Raw genomic sequence first — 15,978 nt, forward strand, 5'->3', positions numbered from 1 at the left:
GACTGGAAGCGGGTTTCTAGCGATTATACTGTTCATCAAGGCTTCAAATATTGCATACCAAGTATTTGGTAAAAAGCATAATACCGCTTGTGAGGCAAAAGGTACCTGCATCAATTAGACCACAATAGTTCTATAGAGATAATTATCGTTGATATATTACAGGGAGATTGAACGCACGAACAAGATCTTTGATCTTCATTTATAGACAGATTACTATGGAACATTTTGGGATCATTATTTCGCCCGATAATTTAACGGGACAAACGGCATTATATTTCTTTTTCCCCAACTGCTTCGTACCGTAAAAAATCGCAAATGAAAATCGGTTGGTATTGCTATATCCGAACTAATTGATTATTTCAGGAGATTTTACCCTTCACGCGTTTCTAAGCCCGAGTGAGCGTTTGTGCCATAAATGTGTATTGTACAAATATTTTGCTGCTTCTTTGATTCGTGTTAGATTTTAAGTTATTCTGACTTATTGATCTCTGTTTAGTCTGACAAAAAACTGTATCAGACTAACGAAAGGTGAGACTAATAGCCCAAACAATACATTTTATATTGAACATAACATTGGTACTTTTTGTTGTAACACTCGTTTCTGCCTTAAAGGTTACGTAATCATCCTCCTGTTATACGGCACATTTGGCGTTATGAATACGTACTTCAGATACAGAGCAGATTCTGTGCCATTGGCTTCGTTTACTAGAAAGCACAAAAGCCCTATATCATATTCATCATGTTTCATCAAACACCCTTAAGACAGAAGGCGTCATCCGCATGTTTCCATCTATGTACGCGCTACCCTCCTTCCACTATACTGTAGATATGGATTTACCGTACACGTGCGTTCCGCCCTTTCTTTTCTCATATAGAACATAGCTCGTACACCGCGTACAAAGGCATGGGTTATGAGTTAGCAGTCGCTTCGCTTTACGCAGTTTTTCGGTCCTTGTTCTGCCCCTCGTTGTCGTCGCTTTGCGAGGTCCGTCCGCTTAATCTAGGGCGATGTTCCGCGCTAGCTACAATGCCATTACCGGCCTTGGTTATGATGCCGTTACGATGGAGCTAGTAGTGGCAGCGATGCCGACTCGACTCAACTGTAAGGGTTAGGGCAGATAGATCTCTCAGGAGAGTTGACTAGAGACAGCCTTCCTTTTGAAAACGCCAGTTCCTTTGTAACATCATGTCTTCATATCCTTTCATTCTTCCTGTTGTTTATCTGTGTTTTTTTATATCCTTTGTCTACGCCGGTGTTTGTGTCAACTTGCGCAGGACTGCCGTTGCCATACTTGCTCTTACTCTCGATTGCTCTTCCTCATTCTTTTTCAGTACCGTCCGTGGCCATCGTGCCTGCACTACATTGTGCACGCAAGCTAAGACTAACTGGCTCTTCCACTCACGCCGCCCTGGGGCCAAAGCGGATTCAATGGTGATATTATAAGTGGATGCAAGTGCTTTTTCTAACAGAGAGCCCTACCACATAAGATCCATAGCACTTTCGTTATCTCTTTACCTTATACGCCTTTACCTCACGATGTCTCAACAAGGCTTACACTTACGTGAAACTGAGGAGATCACTGTAGGATCGGCACCTTATCAGAGAAAAGTAATGGCAGACTGAATAGAGGTGAACAAGCTGCATCTTCTTTTGGAGTAATATCAAGTAGCCGCTTTCCGCAGGCTTACAGATTCTGTTGGATGACAACGGCTACGAACCATGTGAGGCATGTCCTTATTTCCCTCGTCCTGCCAGTCCTTCCCGTCTTGTTTCGATGTCAGGTGTAAAATTGTTGCTCTCGGTAGTTTTCCTGTTTGGAAGTTTCTGGTGACATTGTGCACTCCACGATGGTTTCCGAGCCGTCTACTGCACATGCACGAATGCAAGATCTCGTGCATGGAATCATATGTTTGGGGTATAGCACGCAGTTTGGCGGTCAGAAGCAATTATCTTTGAATGATCCTTAACATAAAATGTGCTTTGTATACATATAGTGCTGAGTAATCTGATCTAACAATTTCTATGTGAGAAGCAGTGAAGTGATCATCAAGATCAAATGCTACGTAAAAGATAATTCAAACTTTAAGGCATTCAAGCGATAAGTTGGTGCTATTATTTTCTACTTAATGCTACCTAGTTCAGTTTTAAGACAACTGACTAACTTCTGTGAGAATAAATCGTATTCCAGAATACTCAGTTTATGTTTATCAAATTACAGGTATATCATTATCCATCCGTTTCTAATTTTATGCACATCTGAGTAAAAAAAATACTGCATGGTTATATAGTTTATCACTACCGTAATGTTAATTCAACCAGACTATGTTACGTTTACTATCAGTAATCACTAGGCGATGCGTCAAACAGTAGATACCAGCCTTTTATTGGCAGTACAAAGTATAAACACATAAATAAGTGCACTTTGTGTATGTTCTTGCATACTATTCACAGAGCTGCCGCTGACATTGTAGGAGTAGGCCTCTCACCTCCAGAACATCTTTCAGCGTTTGGGCCTATTGTTGATGGAATCGCGGTGCCTCGTGAACCTGCTCAGCTTATGGAGGAACATGGACCGATGGCGCTGTTTCGAAACTATGCCATGCTTGCCGCACTAGCTGGATCTGAGGTAACCAAGTCAAAGATAGCACCCTCGTTTGAGTCAATTCAGGCGAACGCTTGATTTCAATAGCGTTGTTCGTTATGCCTTTAGATTTAAACGGACGATCGTTAGGAGTGTTTCAAAAATACTACATACATAACATACATCAAAAACAAAATAGTGTCGTTCAATGTAGGTATAAGAAGCTCTATAACTCATTTTTGCCAAAAATAGAAACGCGACTAATATGAAATTTGCTCAATAGTGCGCCGTCGATCTACGTAATCTGACATGTGACCTAGTAATGTTTTCGTCCTTCAACCGTTATAAACTACCAATTTGCGGTAGGTTGTACCATGGTCTATATTTAGCTCATAAATCCAGAAGTTCTGGACAGGGCTCTGTGGGAGTCCCAGCGAGGTGCCGTTCGTGCGTCGTCCCACGGGGCGTCGCCAACCCAACAAGTGAACAAAGAGCATCCTTGACGTCTATTTACAGAGATATATACCTATGAACTCAGTAAAGAATATGAATGGCGCTATTTGTCTTCGGTTACAACCAGATAAGCTTAGGCAATTGCGAACAAAATGTTTGCTAGCAACGTTAAGCTATTCATACTTATATTTTTAGCTTAAAAGCTAGACAGCCCCTGGAGGGTCAACATTCGTGTACGCTAAACGCAGTCACAGTTAAGAGAACCCAGCTTTTTTCTGAACGTAAGATAATGCATTTACGCATTGCCGCTGCTAAGTAAGGAGTAAACTTGAATACAGTTTTAGAGTAGAGTGGTACACATCTTCAGATGTTGAATTTTATCGCTTTGAGATAATGCCCAATGAATTTGTGTCGGTAAATTACCAAGAACGTATGCAATTTGAAAAAGATAAACACATTTCGACAGTGGAAGGACTGGCAGAGAAACCGGTCCGTCCCTGGTCGAGTTCAAGGTCCGCGTATTATCTGTTTCTTTATTCGATCAAGACTACAAAGCGGTGAACGGTGTTCCAGCGAAAAAGGCGGCCAAAGAGAGTGACACCTTTCCGGTCACAATTCTCTCCATCGCTCCGCTCTCAATTGTTAAAAGCGATCGATATAGATACCGAAGCAAAATAACAAGAAAAAATAGTCTTAAACATCGCAAAAAAGGTGACATTTTTTTAGACACGAAAATCAGGAAAGTTAAGCAGATGAAGTTTCGGAAGAAGATCTGCGAATCAGAACCGATGACGGTTCAAGGAACACCGAGACACGATCCTCAGGAACACAATCAGTCGCTGAAGGCGAAGCGATCGGACATCCAAATCAGTTTCCTGAGAACCAGTCAGTAGAAACATCAAGCCGCACCAAAAAATCATGTCATAACATGGCCTCAAACAGCTACTTTCTTACGCCTTTAGTTCTCGTAGCAGCAGCCACTCATATGGCGCCCTAAAGACGTGGCAGTTCTCGCCAACGCGATCGCAACTACACTACGGATCTACTTTATAACACTTGATGGGGCCGAGACATCGAGAATCGCCCAATGGAAAATATCACAATATTAACGCTCCTTAAGATGACGGTCTAGGAGGGTGTCGATATCCTCAATATGAAGAAAACATGGGCGACTTGCCCGCTTAATTTTCCTGGCTTCTTCGCCGTGAGTTACCTAGCTCGAAAAAGTGGTGGCCCAGGACATTCCAGTGGGAAATCTCTATCCCTCTCACATTGCGTGGCTCAAGCGTTTGCATCATGACAGCTTATCTCTGCTTTGCCAAGTTAGGGTCGACACACGTGGTAATAGGGAAGCTCATTAACGGTCTGTAAGCGCTGTCACTTGCCACCATCTTTCCTTGAACGAAATAATTCGCTGATCAAGGTAGATATATATATATATATATATACTACGTGGTCTGGATGTGAAGAATCTCTTAGTACAGACAAAGTCATTTTGGTAGCTCATGCCATCGACATAGAACGCTATGCAAAAGATCCTGTCAGAATCATTAAGTCATATGCCCAATTCACCACCGCCTAATTCGATGGTCTCGGTTCATCTTGCCGGAAGAGCTCAGAACATTTTCAGACGGCTGGCAGAGGTGCAGCCCGAAGCCTACCCTCTGGCGACAGCACGCAAGACAACCTGCCAAATAAGACACGCCACACAATGGAAGAAATGGCTGGAGATATTCGAGAGTCAACAAAATAGCAAAGGCAGAGTGGTAGCCACACAAATAGCTAATACGCCTTGGCTCAACCGTATGTCGAATAAGTTTAGCTGCACTGATTAAGCACTCCGTTAGTATGTTCTCGCTGAGTGATACGAGTTCTCACGTGCTGTATTTATTCTTTATAGTCGGTCATGAGAAATTCACGACAGAGAGCAGCCTGCTCGAGCGGAAGTTCATTTTTCTAGAAGTGACATAGGCCTTCGATAGCCTGCAAGGCAACAAACTAGCGGATCCAGACAAGTTCCGCAATGAACACCTCAAGAGCCCCGTCGTCCTGGGTCCTTGTGCGACTGCACTCTTTAATGTGTGTCACGTGCCGACACTGTCGACTCACTAGTGAAATGTTTCGCCATTGGTGATTCCCAAGGGCAATGGTGAACCAACTCTGCCATCGTTATAGCGCGGTTTCGCCAAAAAGACCATATATACGACAAGCTCTTGTCCGCCTCTTGACCTAGAGACTGTCCACTTTCTTAGCTAAAAAGCTATAGCTAAGGAACAATATGGATTTCGGGGAGAATGCTCGACAGGAACAGCATATAATGTCATAATGGCTGGCATTAAAAAAGCACTCAACAATCCAGCGAGCCTTTCATATGCAGTGTCGTTGATTTTAACGCCGCATTCGACTCTGTACCGATAGACCTGGTTCTGCGTACTTTGGCGTACGTGAGTGGGTCATAGAATACGCTCGCCCAGGTGGCTGTGACCTTATAGAAGGACAATATAAGCATTGACGACGGAGTGATGGAGCTGTCCCCTGCTCCCGAACAACTGGCTTGGTTCACGCTAATAATATGCGCACCTTTTGCCGTAGTCTCTCATTAACGATCTTTCTAACAGAATAAGGGATCGAGGGAACCTTGCCGAAGTCATCCTATACGCAAGTAACTCGGTAACTTACGGTCCCAGCAGATTCCAAGGGCAACAAGCTCTCTAGGCTTCACATTAACAGAACTGGGATTAACGGTCAACCTAGATAAGGAAGGAGCCGTAAAATTCAGGACAAAACGCGAGATTGTTGCTGGCGGTACACTGTCTTTCGCCGGATTTCCCCTTTGATATGTTAACAGATTCCCGTATCTCGCATCTTCACCTCGCACATCAGAGAAAGACGCAGAAATGCGCTGACTACATCATGTGCAACTAGGATTCCAAGTCGCCTTTCTCTTATGACAACGCTCCGTCTATTCGAGGTCAAAATGGCGACGGTAGTAATTTACGAGGTAACTGTAATTTAGGAGGGCCTTACAATACAAACTACTCATCCAAATGAAAATACCTTTTTTAAGCGTGCTTTGGGCCTTCTTCATATAGAAGAAACCTTGCTGACACCTGGTTGCTCATCAAGCATCTGAAATCCATTTTTGAGGGTGTTTGAATAGGTAGGAGCAAAAGTTCACCGAGATAGCAGGTAAATTTCTCAGCACGGACGCAATGGGCGATAACGGCTGGAAAAAACCGAAGCAGACAAACCATCACGTAGCCATCCGTTTTGCGCTTCACGGCTTTTACCACAAATTATGTTTGGAAGGGCGTTCACCTAACGAGGGGTGTATTTGTAATAAATTTGAGGGAAACTGTGATAAATAGCATGCGTTTGCTTCTGGGTCCTTCACTGGGGAGCCTCATGCACTGATGCTATCGTAGGTTAGGCACTCATATCGTAGACCCTAAGCCTTTTTAAATTATCCTTGATTCTGTTATACAATACTTTTTTGTTGTGCACCTTTATACGAGTGTATTGATGAGTTCGCACGATTTAAAAATTAATACATGTTACATCTTAAATTTAAAATCCTATATTAAGCTTTACTCTTTGTATGCCCGAGGCTCATATGGCGCCCAAATCGAGCTTCCCTCTTCATTAGACGTTTGCTTTGTTCCGCAAAGAGAAAGATATTTCTCTTATAACATGTTAGCCGCGTTATCCGTTCGAAACAGCGTCTTTTGCGTTCTATGCCAATTTAGTCAATCGCTTCCTTTGAAAAGTGTTTTTTCGACGAGAACGTCTTGGGCTAGACTTTTTTAACTCCAATTGCTCCCTTGCCACGGTAATCGGAAAGCAAAGACCGTACTAATCGAAATCCTTTTCAACTGTCACTCGTAACTTGACAACATCGTTTTCCTTACAAACTGAAGTTCCATCTAGCATAAGATCGGAAGCTTTTGAGCGATAAAGCCAGGGAAAACACATACCAGGCTTGAAGCTTAATTGCTACTCGACAAAAGTAGACCTATCTTTAATAGGGGTTTGTGGTGAGCTGTATTTCAATACTTAGACGCCGCTACTCCTAGATTTTCAGTGGTCACCTCAATCCATGTTTACGATATGCTAGCATTTAGTTCAGTACATAGATCGAAACTTTTGTCGTACTATAACGATATCAACAATGTTGGAGATCAAAACGGTTAAGCAGGTTATGCAGCTCCCCGCTCCTGAAAGCAGTGCGAAACTTGGCTTGATTAGGATCAGATTTTCCAGCTCGTTACCTTCACGCGTCACCACATACCCTTTTGACAACATGGGAAGAAGCTGAATAGTTGTGTTGACGATTGTTTGCTTACGGTAACAACAAAAAATGCATATTGATAAACAGGCTGAAGGTTCCGATAAGTACGGCGGTAGGTACGAATTGTGGATATACAACCCTAACAGTTGCTGTTTCGCCCCCTTCCTTGGCCACCTTTTTGCTCGCACGTACACTCTGGAGGACATCGTTGTTACTTGATTGTTCCTAATGATTTACTGCTACATCGGTATAATATATAAAAGTGGGTGAGTTGTGATTAGACAAAATAGGAAATTCCGCTACGTCGATATATCCACAAGCATCGTCAAGATGTTTGAACAACATTTCTACCGAGAGGAACGCGTAATAGCATTCGGAAAAAGAGTTGGAAACGTGCGGATGATTAGATCAAACAACTAAGCATTCACCGGTGGTAATGTCTAGCGATACCAAACAGCGATGCACGCATAGACCACCAGAGTCCTCCAGCTACATCTACTAAGCTAACGGATGTGGCAGGCAGGTGTACCTCAGTGAGAACGAAACTTCATTTTTCATATCTCCTTTGTTTTCAAAGTGTTTTTCTGTGTCTTAGCCATCGAGCAGCAACTCCTTCCCGTTCTACTTTCAGATCCTCATTCTGTTCCATAATCCAAAAGTTTGACAAACCCATTTCGAATCTGAAGCCCTGAGATTGGATCTTTACGAAAGCTGACTGCAGAGACACCATTGACAATGACGGCTTACGATTGTCAGTGACATTATCGGTTTTCCCCTTCTCAGTTATTTCTAGTAGTGTTGCATCGTTCCTATTTGTCACCAGCTTATTGCCTAACCCGTGTAATCGCTTCAGGTTGGCATGACCATACTGCCTTAAGCCCTATCCCCCGGCTGGTATAGCCCGCGCGTACGTGCCATCCATATTTCCAATGTTTATGAGGGCCTATCTCCAATGAGACAAATCGGAACGCGCAAGAAGGCTCCATGAGAAGGCCTTTTGAGACAAAAGGTGTCGTTCCGAAAAACGAGCTTCATCACAACTGCGGGTCACCACTGGACTAGATAGTTCTGTAGAGCAGTCCGCGCTGGCAGATGTCGCTCTAAAGTATTCTGTTGGTTTCAGGATAGTTTTTAGAAAAATATTGCTGACTGTATTTTGCTCTTCAAGCAACACTCAGCAACAATCACTGCTGCATCCGCATTATTAGCAAAGCAATCGCTAGCAGCAAAGAGGTTAATAATACTGCGTGCCCACTGATATACAGAGGTCTTCGGGCACAGATACGAGAATAACTAAAGGGGTAGAAAAACAATACGTGCTGATCTTTGCTGACCTAACAACAACAAGGTAACCTGCTAGCGTACCCATTCTCTGTTGCGCGCTGTTGGCTGTCGTTCACTTACTCCAGTGGAAGTGTGTGTTTTAGCTGATGGCACTGGTTGGTCTAGGAAAAATACGATGGAAAAGACGGAGATTGAAATCAGGCGTGTTTGTACTCCACCATCTGATCTATTTGAGGCACCGAAGACGACGGCAGCGGGGTGCCGCGATGGAGTTCCCTCACAAAAGCTATGTTTCTTATCCAACCAGACATAGCAAAGCATACGCGGTCTGTATAGCTCTGTGGGGTAAGTCGAGCGAAGGGGTTTGAGGTGAGAGCGATCGGGCCTAAACAAGATGAGAAACTATGAACAAACAGGTAATGCGAGCAACTGCAACACCTACCCTATCTGTAGCCGTCAAGTTCCACCAGTCCCCGAACACAAGGTATGTGGATCCATGGAAGTGGCCTAAGGTGACGTTCTGTCTGTCTGTCCTGTTTCACATCTCCATATAAAAGAGAGAACGATGGGTGCCGTCCTCAGGCCCACTAGGTCATAGGACTCTGTAACACGGAGCGCTGGCTATACGTACGGCGTGCAGACAGGCTCGTTCCTTTTACTTCCTTTGACGCCGTTGTCGATGCTACTCATGCTAGTTGAGTAGCACCAAATAGGAGTACTTCGGATGGTGGCAACCAGCGATGGGGGATTCGACTGGCCTCGTTTGCACACGGACACAAGCCACACCCACAGGGCCATTCATGGATTGTTACACGCAACAAGCAGCCCCCAGCAGTGGGAAAAATCGCAAAAAGAGATGAACAGGCGCAAGCGAACCTGTCAGGAGTGCATAGAATGAGAAAGACATGGATCAGGCAGTCCGTTGCATTTTCTGCAAAAACCGACGTAGTGAAGACGAATAGTCGGACTGAGTTTTCTTGACGAGAACCAAGAGGGGGAAAGGGTTTAGGACACAGTTGGCCTAAAGGAAGCTGCACTGTGAACCGAACAACCAAAAACGATTTTTTTAGAGCTTCCGCGTAGCCGCAGAAAAACAACTGATGTGAATCTCGAGACGATGCCTTTTTGCCGCTATTCATGTGTACGTCTATGGGTGCAATTTTGATAATAGAAATAAATACTTCCACTAGCTGGCTGACACTCGTTATCTATATAAAGTGGGAACAAGCGCCAAAGAAAAAAAAGTTCTGCTTAAAGGCGCGTACTGCTTCGAACGTTAAACTAACCCTAAATCTCACACAAAATTAATTCTAAGTAGAGTTCAATTGTTAGCGTATTGAATGGGTTATCGGACTAGGAAAGGACCTCGAAATGCCTAAGCCTTAACGAGACGGTCTGCACTGAGCCGGACACGGATGGGTATTTGGTTGATTAAACACCGAAAGGTTTTGTAGCCTGGTACTTATTTCATTGACAGTTTCTAACGTTTAAATAAATTTACCCTACAAAGTTCATCACGTGCGACAATCCGTTAGCGCATACCCACCATTATCCAATAGCTCTGATTTATTTGATGGTAATCAGTTTAATTAAACGCTTTCATATCTGTAACCGTATCTGCCCGTGTTGGCAGCGTTCTTTTTCATAGCTGAGTTGGATTGACCTTCGAGTTTTAGCACACCCGGTATAAATTTAAAGATGCCTTCGGGAAGGAAGTCTGGTGTCCAGTGTCAACAGCTGTGCATAAATCAAACAAGTATTATTTTACCAACAGATGTTCCAAGGCTTCAACTCTATGTTCATAAAGATGAGCTAAAACTTCTAGAATGAAAAATCTAACTGTTATCTATAAGACAACTATTTTTGTTGGGTATCCGTTACCTTGCAAATTTCCTATTTTCCAATATTATCAAATGTAAAAAACGAATATATATATATACTCATAGGTAAACAATAGTGTTCTGATTAGGAAATCATAAAATAAATAAACTCAAAAAACAAAATATTACATTACAACCACGTAGCCTTATATTCATCTTGGTATTTTTTGCCATTAAGAATAAATTAAGGAGATGTTAATGTGACCTGCTCAAATATCGTTTGTACAAATAGTCCAGCAAATTGGACCGTTAGATTCTCTCTATTAAACAAGGCTAGTATAGAAAAACTATAATTCTTATACAGCATACCTATAGACTACTTGATAGTTCGGTAATCGGGATAGATTGCAAAACGACAAACTAGGCAAAACATTAGTTTCTATTTGCAGATACTGCGTATCGTTAATTATACCAAAAGTATAGTTACTTTTTTTATTTTAAAAAAAATTGTTTATATTGCTTAACAGCTTTGGCTATTCTTTTAAAGGCCTTTTAAAGGCACAGCGTCAAGGATCTGCCGCCGCCAGGGACCCAACCGGGGTGTATATACGGTAGAACTTCATTTAGTAAGATTGTAGTCAAAGTCATTTATCATGGACCAGGATTTGTATGCCTCATGTCCACGGTGGGTGATAGCCACGTCAGAAAAACGGCAGCCTGTTGCATGTACATGACAGGAGGACGCAAAGCTATTGCCTTTACCTTCTAAATAAAGAGTAGGCTACTTCCAGGACAGAATATTTAGTCTCTTCTTTTTTCTTCTTCTTCTTTTTTAAGCTATAGAATAAGGAATAATATGCTCTATGTATATTCACGCATTGCAGAACATGTGCAACATGTGTGATACATGTGCAAACTCGGCATAAAGAGTAATGCATTAATGAGTGTACACCCAATACGCCACAACAATTGACGAAGTATACGGCATGTGCGTGACGGTGGACCGGTAAACACAGTGGGTTACTGACTCGATACAAAGATCTGTCAACAAAAAATCAGCAAGCAGAAAACCTTGCATTCTCATAGTCCCGTTCAAATAATTTTTGCAATGATTTCTATGTATGTACGTATGATAGTTTATCTATTCTAAAGCAATTTTGTTAAAAGTCCAACTTGCATAAAAAAATCTGCAGAACTTGATACAGCGTTTCAATGTATGAATGCCTTTGGATACTATAAGGAGTAATTTCTCGTTTCTCCATCTGGCCTTTTGTTACGGCCATATCTGCTTATGCAGGAAGGAGTATTATCCTTTATCGACGGGACCGTTCGAGTTGATTTCAAACGTGATTAATGGGCGCCCATTATATTAAGCTGTCCTGACAGAAATGCTAACTAGTAACGGTGCCCTACCCCATCATCTTAGCAAAAGATCAAATGTTCTCCAGAGATCAGAATCATTTGCTTAAGCATATTTCGAAGTGTGATGGACAACCACTTCTAGAACATCTAGTATATTCTATAGAATCTAAATATAGAATTTAAGGTTATTCTTGAGGAAAACACTTAAGGCATCGCGTTTTTTTTTTATTAGTTACATTCAGAGCAAATTCTGTTGGAGAAATAAGGTGCAGATGACAGGCAACGATTCAATTAAGACAATTGAAAAAATCAAGTCGGAAATAAAACAATACGGTTTAGCTAGTGATAATAGCAACTTGTTGCAAAAATAAAGCACCTAGATGTACAGAACATAACAAAATCAATAAAACTGAGTATCGATTACAATCGGTTAAATAATACAGGCCTAGCAACAACGATAGACAAAACAAGCCTATATGAAAATCCATCCAGATAACGTGACCACAACGGTGTACTTGGCGAAACCCGAAATGTATTAGCATGAATCTCGACGTTTTTCAGTCAAGCGCAACAGAGTAACTGTAACATATCGCTGAAAAGCACTGAAAATGGCCAGCTGTCAAACAGGCAAGAATAACGAAATTTTTGAAGCACAGGGCGGGGATTTTCATAGATGTCAAACGCCGTACCTGTGAATCCTGCAGAAGCCACAGAACGGTAACATGTATAAAGAGAGACCTTTAGCTAAATCAACTTATCCCGCTAAGCCCTTTCAGCTTTCTTTGACGGCTCCGGGTCTCTCACTGTAGAGTAAGCTCGGAGTAGTTGACCAGCAGTCGTTTCTGGAGCATGTTGCAGATGGGAACGGGCGCCAGACGTGTCTATCTGCTGCTCGGGTCGCGTACGCTACGTGACTGGCGGCAACGATACCATACGCCGACGCATTGTGAAGAAAAGCGATACGTCAGTACATACGTTATACAGGGCCGCCGGGGAAAAGCTAGTAATCGTGATGGTTGGCAAGCGGCCGCCCAAGGGGAACTAAGAAAAGGCGCTAGATGGGTAAATCACGCTTACACCCTTTTTTTGGCGTTAACTCCCTGGCAAGCCTTAGTGGTCATTTAGTTGTGGCTTGTCTGGAGGGACAATCCAGTACAGGCTTCACTTGACACAAGGTAATGCAACACGATCTGCTGGCTGCAGGCTGGGGCAAATGCAAGCAGCGTGACTCAAAGAAAGTCGAAAGCATAACATATATTTACGCTGCTACCAGAACAGGTCTGTCCGGCTGCCTCTACGGCAGATTATGATCGGACAATTCACTGTAGTTAAAACAACAAAAATAAAGGTTCAATATAGCATTTGAGGCCGTGGAGCAGGGGGAAAATAGGGTTTCTATAAAGATTCAGAGGATTGACACACATACGAGAACTAATGAAGAAGACACAGATAGAGTAAATGAAATGCATATTGTGTAGCGGTCAAGGTATTCCCTGATGTGATAAGAACTGAATTTACATTTGTCGAGTTGGCCTTTGGTAGTTGCGCACCAATGGCACCCACGTTTCCTTCGTACATGAAGTTGTGTTAGAAATACGTAAATGCTGCCGATCTAACCGATATAGATGTCTAGATATATGTAGAAGTGTGCAAATGTTGTAGATTAGAGTAACTTACACTTAGCCATGCCTAACGAGAAAGATTACCTATGGATTAAATGAATGAACTACCCCTACGGTACTCCGGGAAAAAATGTATATAATCTTATATTAGAAAAGCAATACTTTCCGGTTAATAGGTATTTACTTGATCCACCCAGTTAGTATGCTCTTTTGTGGAGTCGTTCCTGTCGGATGTCACGCAGATACGCCACCAGTTTTTACACACCCTCAACACACTGTTTGAATTTTGTCGTTAAAACAACTTTTAGCTTGGTCAGTAGTTTTTCTTTAATTTCTTTCGTGTTTAAATGCTTCTTCTATAGACATTTTTTTTGGTTTTCGAAATAGGGAAGAGTCGCAGGGGCTCGGTCCAAAGTATACGGAGGTACGAACGGAGCATCGAACACTTCGAATCTTTTGCAAAAATTGCTATATGAGTAGTGAAGTGTGGGTTGGTGCATTGTCGTGACGGAAAACCCAGAAATTGTTATGACACATTTCTGGCATGTTACGTCGGCAGACTCGCGTAAGCTTCCTAGAACTTCTCCACAGTACTTTTTACGATTTCCCGATGGTCGAAGAAAAACGTGAGTAGTATCTTAATTTTGGACCTACCTCAGGCGACTGTCTTCCATTGGAACTTGTTTTTGAGCTGATGCTGCAAAAATTATATTTTAATCTCCTCGTCGTAGCTCTATACACCCACACCTGGTCACCGACAATGACATGTTTGAATAACGATAGTTTGAATAACGAATTTAGTTCTTTCGGCACAAACTTTTCCGTGAGCCTTATGGGGCCTAAACGGACGGCCTAGTATGAGCCTGGGGCTATGTCTATTCTTTTTGCTGGCTATCTTATGGCGATTTATAGGTTAATGAGGTCAAGTCGTTTGGTCACTCGTCCAATAATTGCTGTCACAGCTCATTCAGGATATCTCTCGATAGACTTCTGTCCATCTTCGAAATGTCAGCAAACAGTCTGTTTGCTTGAGCTTTACACAGTGTCTGATTTTTGCGAGGATTCCGACATATCTGCGGAAAATCTACGCGGTTTATTCTGTTTTCACAAAACTGAATGTATGGTTGTTACTCCATTCGGGAATAGTCGCCGAAAGCTTGGTTCGTAGGCTTCTTCAATGTTACCGGAGAACTCAAGATTGAAAATCCTAAAGTCTTTATTTAGCCTTTTCACTCATGTTTTTATTACAGTTTACTTTCCTGATATTTTTCAGAAATAAAAAATGAAAACTCACAATCTGTAAAGTGACTTTTTTAGTCTGTCAAAGAAATTTACATTATATACATATACATATGCCTACCGAGCATATACTAATATCGACGTCTCGCTTTGTTTTTAGACACACGTTCTTGTATCAGCCATGGAGGACCGCTACGGCATGGACGTGGATAGAAGAGAACGGGTCTTACGTACGCTGGTGCGCAATTTGTTCAGTTTTCACCAGCAAGAAATCTACTTGACGGTTCTTAACGAGTATACAGATTGGTCCGCTTCTTTGCCACCTCATCCTCTCAATATACTGGATGGTAGGTTCAGTTCGATGCGATATATGACTTGTTCACACGCATTTCTGACTAATGAGCAATGATAGGGATTTCTTCTGCTATCTCCTATCGTTCCAATTCTATGTGCTTGTTGAATTGACTTTCTTATCGTGGATTTATGGTCAATGTTGGCTTGATCCTACTTGGACCATGCGGAGCTGCGCGTTAAACCGCTGCTTCGTAGTAAAAAAGCATTTCGGCAGCTGTGCGCTGTTGATACATTATTCTAAGAGCCTCTAAAGCTGCTGCTCTATATTAAGGCCCACATAAGTGCCTCTTTTAAAGTATCTTACACATGAGCTTTTCGGTAATCCCTTCGATATACTGTTTCTAAAGTTTTTCCTCCGAGCATTTAAGCCGCATGTTAATATCTCTCTAAAAATCTTTATGCTGTCCCAACAACTAAAAAGGTAAGCCGAGCTATGAAAAAGAAACTCAGTGGATGTTATTTGTAAGTGGAAATAAATATAACCGATTTCTAAAAAAGAAAATTGTTATACTAGATAGCACTTTATCTTTATATTAAAACGGTTCATCTAATGAGCACTTTCATAGTTCTTCTTTCCGTGACAAGCCAATTGTTTCTCCATTAAGATCATGAAGAAGGTCTCAATTTCGTGGCGGAGGTTTTGAGTCATGGGAAAGTTGCCATTTGTCGAGTGTTCTTAAAATAAAAGTAAGAATGAACCTGATTACTTAACGCCACAGTCGACTAAAACGTTGGGAAGAGCGAAAGAAAAAGGGTCCCATTTCCAACTTGGAGTAAAAATAAACTGATTTTTTCATTAACCAATTCAAGGTTGCCCTACAACTCGGATTGAAAATCCTGTCGCTCTTTTATTTGAGAGAATCTTTTCTGCTTAACTACATGGGCTATATGGAATATCTGCTATGAAATTAACGCCATCGAATAGAATGTGCGCTGAAGAATTTAAAGTTCATGGCCTATCTGTGTTTTATATA

General features: G+C 42.1%; 1 protein-coding gene across 1 annotated transcript in view; it reads left to right on the top strand.

Moving 5' to 3' along the window:
• Positions 1-15,978, top strand: part of LOC111270549 (neuroligin-1) — a gene marked incomplete at its 5' end in the record, with an annotated part of 57,526 nt that overhangs the window by 14,526 nt on the left and 27,022 nt on the right. Inside the window, 2 exon segments of the mRNA XM_022850819.1 lie at positions 2,453-2,627; positions 14,811-14,997. Coding sequence (XP_022706554.1) covers positions 2,453-2,627; positions 14,811-14,997 — 362 coding nt within the window.

Source organism: Varroa jacobsoni, unplaced genomic scaffold (assembly GCF_002532875.2).
Source record: "Varroa jacobsoni isolate VJ856 unplaced genomic scaffold, vjacob_1.0 scaffold_1491, whole genome shotgun sequence".
NCBI classification, from domain to species: domain Eukaryota; kingdom Metazoa; phylum Arthropoda; class Arachnida; order Mesostigmata; family Varroidae; genus Varroa; species Varroa jacobsoni.